At 42.3% G+C, this 6,745-nt stretch overlaps 1 protein-coding gene across 2 annotated transcripts; it reads right to left on the bottom strand.

Moving 5' to 3' along the window:
* Nucleotides 1-706: 706 nt before the first annotated feature.
* On the bottom strand, nucleotides 707-6,180 carry LOC101608734 (zinc finger protein 14). Of its 2 annotated transcripts, none has more exons than XM_045151869.1 (4): nucleotides 6,103-6,180; nucleotides 3,138-3,264; nucleotides 2,894-2,954; nucleotides 707-2,620 (listed from the first exon to the last, which is right to left on the bottom strand). In XM_045151869.1, the coding sequence occupies exons 1-4, from the start codon at nucleotides 6,103-6,105 to the stop codon at nucleotides 1,150-1,152; spliced, it is 1,662 nt and encodes a 553-aa protein (XP_045007804.1). In that variant the 5' UTR covers nucleotides 6,106-6,180; the 3' UTR covers nucleotides 707-1,149. The 2 variants fall into 2 exon arrangements, with proteins under 2 accessions (XP_045007804.1, XP_045007812.1); XM_045151877.1 differs by lacking the exon at nucleotides 6,103-6,180 and adding an exon at nucleotides 5,524-5,579.
* Between the last annotated feature and the right edge of the window lie 565 nt (nucleotides 6,181-6,745).

Genomic DNA, 6,745 nt, shown 5'->3' with positions numbered 1-6,745 from the left:
CCAACACTGGGAAGGCAGAGGTAGGAAGATTGCTGTGAGTTTGAGGCTACCCTGAGACTACATAGTGAGTTCCAGGTCAGCCTAGGCTACAGCAAGACCCTACCTCTTAAAAAATTTTGACAGAGGGAAAGAGAGAGAGAGAGAACGGATACACCAGAACCTCCACCCACACAAATGAATTCCAGATGCATGTGCCACCTTGTGCATCTGGCTTACATGGGTCCTGGAGTATTGAACCTGGGTCCTCTGGCTTTGCAGGCAAGTCCCTTAACCACTAAACCAGCTCCAGCCCACAACTTACTTTTAGTAGGAGTTCTGCATCCCTTATAGTGTAATTTTTAAAAATCCCTTTCCTTTATTTTTGAAACTACTAGAGTCAGTGAAGTCAATTCTTGTGTAGTCTATCTCCATTATGAGTTATCATAAGCCTTTGAGTAGATATGTCCATATATCCAAAGGGTTATTTTCTACCATGAATCATTCAAAAGGCAGTGAAGGTCTCAATACATTTTTACATACGTAAGTTTTTTTCAGTTTGAGTCATCTCATGATCTCAAAACAAACAAACAAACAAAAAACAATCAACCAACCAACAACAACAAAAAGACACAAAACCCTGAAGGCCCGTGTTTTAAAAATCTTCATTCAACTTTCCACCAGTGAAGTTTTCAACACATTTGAAAAATGGAAAGTCTGAATGCTTTCACATTGTTCACATTCAGTTTATTCTGCACGGAGTTTTCCCCACCACTGTGAGTTCTTTTATGTGAAGTAAATATAGATGAAAGAAGAAATTACCACATTGTTTACATTCATGGCATTGACAAGTTTGGGATCTTTCATATATTTGAGGGTAACAGGGTTAAACAAAGAACTTACACATTGTTTACATTAATAAGTTTTTTCTTCAATATAAGTTTGTGTAATTGAAGTGAACTGTGACACATAGAGGCTTTACCACATTGATTTCATAATGGTTTTTCTCTGGTATGATTTCTTCATACAACTGAAGATAATTATGTTGTCTAAAGGTCTTACAGTATCTTTTGCACTCATACGTTTTTTTTTTCCAAAATGAATTATTAATTCATTACAGAAGAAAACTGTGGTGTCTAAAGTCCTTACCATTGTTTACATTCACAGTTATTTTCAACAGTGACTTTTTTCATGTCTTTGGAGTAAACAGGGATAAATGAAAGATTTACCACATTGTTTACATTCATAGGGGTTATGCAAAGCATGTGTTCCTTTATGTCTTTGAAGGGAACTATGACCCTTGAAGGCTTTACCACACTGATTACATTCATAGGGTTTTTCTCCAGTATGAACTCTTTCATGCAATTGAAGGGAACTGTGATATCTAAAGACTTTACCGCATTGGTTACATTCATAAGGCTTTTCTCCATGATGAGTTCTTTCATGTGACTGCAGGGAGCGGTTACTTTGTAAGGCCTTATCACATTTTTTACAATGTTTTTTCCCAGTATGAGTTCCTTCATGTAATCGAAGAGAACTGAGACGACTAAAGGCTTTATCACATTCTTTGCATTTATAGGGCTTTTCTCCAGTATGAGTTCTTTCATGTAATTGAAGGTACCTCTGAAGTCTAAAGGCTTTACCACATTCTTTACATGCATATGGCTTTTTTCCATTATGGGTTTCTTCATGTGATCGAAGGTAACTGGGACGACTAAAGGCTTTGCCACATTGTTTGCATTCATATGGCTTTTTCCCAGAATGAGCTTTTTCATGCAACCGAAGGGAATTGAGATATCTAAAGACTTTACCACACTGTTTGCATTCATAGGGGTTTTCACCAGTATGAGTTCTTTCATGTGTTTGAAGCAAACAGGGATACATGAAAGATTTACCACATTGCTGACATTCATAAGGCTTTTCTCCAGAGTGAACTAATTTATGTCTATGAAAGGAACTGTAATGGCTGAAAGATTTACCACACTGTTTACATTTGTAAGACTTTTCCCCAGCATGGATTATTTTATGGTGTTTAAAAGAACTGTGATGTCTCAAGACTTTTCCCCATTGTTTACATGCAAAGGGCCCTTCTCCAGTATGAATTCTTTCATGTCTTTCAAGGGAACTGGGAGAACTCACAGCTTTTCCACAGTGATTACATTCATTACATTTTGCTGCACTGTGAGTTCCTCCTTGTGTGCAAAGTGAGCTAGGACAAACAGAAGCCTTCCCACATTCCTTGTATTCATAAGGCATCTCTTCGCTGTCAGTTTGTGTATCTGTTCCCAATAATCTATGCAAACCTAAGGATTTTAAACACATCTCATATTCACAAGGTTCTTCCACAGTGGGAGTTCTCATGGAAGTTTGAATACCTCTAAGAGAACTTAGGGTATTTTCATCTAGTTTACATTTATATCGTGCCATTCCATATTCCTCATGCTTGTATGGTTTGTATCCAGACTGAGAAAGGTTATGCCTGTTAAGGGATGAATAACATAAGAAAACTTTCCCACACATACTGCACTCACATGGATTTACTCCAATAAAAGTTTCTGTGTGCATACTGAGATGTGATATTCCACTGAAGGTGTCTCCAAATGTATCACCTTTGTTATCATAGAGTGTCTCTACAATGAAACTTCTGTAAGAAATGAGAAGCACATTAGTAATAATATATTTACTAATGACACATTGTTCTCACAATGTAGTCAGTTTCCTAGTACTGTTTCCAAATGAAGTGTTTTACAAACATTTGAACTGCTTCCTCACAATGTACTACATATTCTTAGTGAAAATTTACTAATGAGTAAATTTAACATTGTGCTTATTTGCTTAGTTTGCTTGCTTTTAAATGTTCATGGCACATTAAGTTTACCCTAAGGGACATTTTCTTCCACTTGTGTATGTAGATTACCTTATGTTCTTTCTACGATTTTTAGGATCATCTTCAGTGCTCTGGTCTTTCAATTTGATTCCTAAAATGTAGACACAGAAAACGTATTCAAAATTACAGAAAAAGTATGAATTTCTAGCTTTAGTGACCTGGCTAACTTATTCACCAAATTCTTCCCTTTCCATATTCTAAACTGCAGTACAGCATTAATAACCAAGAAATACTTGTTCTCTAACAGACAAATGAAAGATGATGATATTCTTACCAACAGCACTGAGGTTCTGGCAGGTCTCCAGCATCACATCTCTGTACAGATTCTTTTGAGAAGGACCAAGCAAAGCCCACTCCTCTTGGGTGAAGTTCACAGCCACATCCTCAAAGGCCACCATGTCCTAAAACAGACCACATACTTGAGTAAAACAATAGGTCAGGGGCTAGGGACATGGCTCAACATTGCTGTCCAAGTATGAGAGTCTGAGACTACTCAATTTCAATGCTCCAGCACCCATGTAAAAAGCTGGATGTGGTCATGCACAATCTATAACCCCAGTCTGCAGGGAGGTGGGGAGGAGACGAAATCACTTGAACTTGCTGTCTGAAAATGTTGAATGAGCTGAGCATGGCGGCACAAGCCTTTGATCTCAACAACTGGAAAACAGAGATAGGAGGGTCACTGTGGGTTCAAGGCAAGCCTGGAACTAGAGTGACTTCCAGGTCAGCCTGGGCTAGAGTGAGACCCTACCTGGAATAAAACAAACAAAAATGTTAAATGAGAGACACTATTCCATGTGAGCACACCGATAAGTAATAGAAGACACCTAACATTCTCTTCCAGCCTCTGAAACTGCATGTGGCCACACACACACCTCAAAAATAAGGAAAGAAACAGTATGTCAGACTGCCAGGACTGTGAACCTGCACTCAGTTGACAAGATCTTGTCGTAATTCTGTGGTTTATGCATATTTATTTCATGGCACAGCAGTTCTTATGATACCACTATTCAGAAAGAAAACAGCAGTAGTAGGGACACTCATTAAAGGGCCCAAAGAGTGGGCTAACCCAATCTATGTACAGTGGATCTTTACTACCTGTTATAACAAACTCCTGCCACCTGCAGTACAGAAGAACATTGACATTAGCAGTCATTAGACTGTTTGTTCTTAGAAATTTCTGCTGACATCTTTTGAGTTTCATTGGCAGAGGGAAGTTAAAATTTTGAGTTGTTTGCCATGTAAGCATAAGTACCTGCGTGTGTCCCGGAATCCATGAGAGAGATGGGTGAGGTGGATGTGCTACTACTCTCAGCACTACAGAAGGGGAGGCAGGATGCTTGGGGATTGCTGGTTAGCCAGTTTAGTTGAATAGGTGGGCTCTGGATGTAATAAGACCTTGTCTCAAAAACTGTGGGTAAGAGCAACTGAGATGACATCTGGCACCGACCTCTGGACTCCACATGCTCACAAGTGCACAAGTATCCATGCACAAATATGTGCAGACTCACACATGCATTAACTTGCATGCATATAATGCTTGCACACCAAACACACACAAACAGTAATTTACTTGGAATAAATGAGTGATGTAAATATGGCATTTCCTCCTCATCTGTTTTCCTTCTGAAAGCCTATTAACTTGTTCTAGATTCACAGATTACCTAAAGGATCAGCCTAAAAGACATGCTTGGCAATGAGTCCAATGGGCTCTCCTGGAAGACACTATTTCACACATGTTGTCAAACAACTTCTTAAATGGAGAAATGAGCCAATCCTATATAATTACATGATTACATGACAGAAAGCATTTAGAATGCTGAAAGAAGCTTTCTCCAGGTCAAATTTCACTAAGTACTAAATGTGATAGTTCATCAGTACTTCATCATTCTAATTCAATACTTAATTATTCTAAAAGAACAATTTTTGAACTTCTATTGGGTAATTTCAAAGCAGAATTTTGGGACAAAAAACAGCATTTTTTTTAAAAAAGAACTCAACGTAGCCATGTGTGTTGGTATGGGTTTATGGCTATAGCATTCTGAGAATAAGATGGAAGAGCCATTTGATCCTAGGAGTTCAAAACCAGCCTATGAAATGCTGTAAGACCTCCATCCTGGAGGGAAGGAGAGGGAGAGGGATGTTACAACAAAAATGTCACATCTTCCACATTATACTTATAAAGTCCCATGACTCTCTAAAACAGACATTATTAGTAGTTGCCAAAATCATTTTTCATCCTACTAGGGACAAGTGTCTAGTAATTGACAAAGTGTTTGAACAACAGTGTGATGTCTTACCTAACATGCATCAGGAATCTTAAAACTACATGTGAACACAGGCAAAAATAAATTTTCCACCTTTAACAATGAAGCCACCACCAAATGGCACCTAACCCATGATGACCCAGGATGGCTCATGCAGACACCTGCAGAATAACTACAAATAATGCAGTGTCTTACATGAATGGCCAGTGTCAAGATAAACAACTTAAGCTGTAAAAAGTACTTCTCAACAAAGTAACTAGATGCCCATACTCCACCCAGTTGTGGAATTCTTGAACCAAGAGACTTCAGTGTGGATTTTCTAGGTTGGCTTATAGCTAAAGTCCTCTTTAGCACAGCAGAAGAGCTATTATAAGGGATATCTGAGTTAACAACCTGGACATCTTGGAATGGGTACTCATGTCTTCTGAGGCATTAGTTCTCCCAGACCGTACTCTTTTTTTTTTTTCTTTTTTAATGTTGTGTATTTGTTTGCTTTCGTGAGAAAGGTTCTAATGTATTATATAGGCTGGCCTCGAACTTCATATGTGGCCAAGGATGACGAGCTCCTCATCCTCCTGTCTCCAATCCCAAGTGCTAGGATTCCAACAGGCGGTATATGCGATGCTTGGGATGTGAGCGAGGGATCCTAATCCGCTAGGCAAGCTCTACACGTCGGCAGCAACCCCCGCTGGCTTCCCGACGGACCCCAGAAGCACCACGACGGGGACCCGCGCCGCCTCTCGCGCCGGGTCGGCGGAGCTGCCCAGAGGCCGCAGGGCCGAGGTCCGGGTCACCGCCCCGAGCCCAGCGGACCGCCCAGGACGCCGCTCCGGCCCCGCCCCGCCCCGCGGGGAGGACGCGACCCCGAGCCCGCGGCGCCAGGGCGGCTGCGCGGGGAGGCCGGAGCCACCGGCGGCTCTGGCGGCTCCCGGCCGGTCCTCCCGGTCTGAGGACAGCCGGCCCCACGCTCACCATGTCCCGGCTTCGGGGCTCGCCCGCGCCCCGCAAGCAGCTCCCACAGCCCGGCACACGGCCCCGAGGCGCCTCACACTGCCGCAGACGTCAATGGCGGCGACCGCACAGAGCTGCGCTAGGCCGAGCGCTGACCCCACCCCCGCCCCGCCACGGAGGTCCTGATTGGCCCGCGCTCCCCCTGTGAGCCTTGAGAGACAGGAGCTTCCCTAGCTGAAATGGAGAGGACCACTGCATCCTTCCCCGCCCGGGCTTCAGTCCCTGAGACAGAATTTGCCCAGCTCTCGGGATACTTGCATTCAAACAAAACTTGAGCTTGGCCTCATGGAGAAGGCCTTGCGCTCTTGATGAACTCAGTAGGTTCTTTCTCCTGGTCTAGGGTCGCTAGTGTGCACAGTATTATAGACTCGATGTCGATGGACTGCTCCCCTTGTCTCAAAGCCTGAAGTGCGCCCCGCCTACCACAGCATCAATTGCCCAATGGCCTCCAAAATCAGAAATATCAGGTAAGGCTTGCCAGGGATTGCTCACATATCTTCAACTGCATATTTTCAGGTAGGAAAACAAAAACAAATAAACAAACAAAAACATGCCAACCTGAGTGTGATGTTGCACACCTCTCATCTTGGAGTTGATAGAAAGA

This window comes from Jaculus jaculus, chromosome 1 (genome assembly GCF_020740685.1).
Source record: "Jaculus jaculus isolate mJacJac1 chromosome 1, mJacJac1.mat.Y.cur, whole genome shotgun sequence".
In the NCBI taxonomy this organism is placed as follows: domain Eukaryota; kingdom Metazoa; phylum Chordata; class Mammalia; order Rodentia; family Dipodidae; genus Jaculus; species Jaculus jaculus.
Note: the sequence above shows the minus strand (reverse complement) of the source record. Positions and strands in the feature narration are given on the sequence as shown.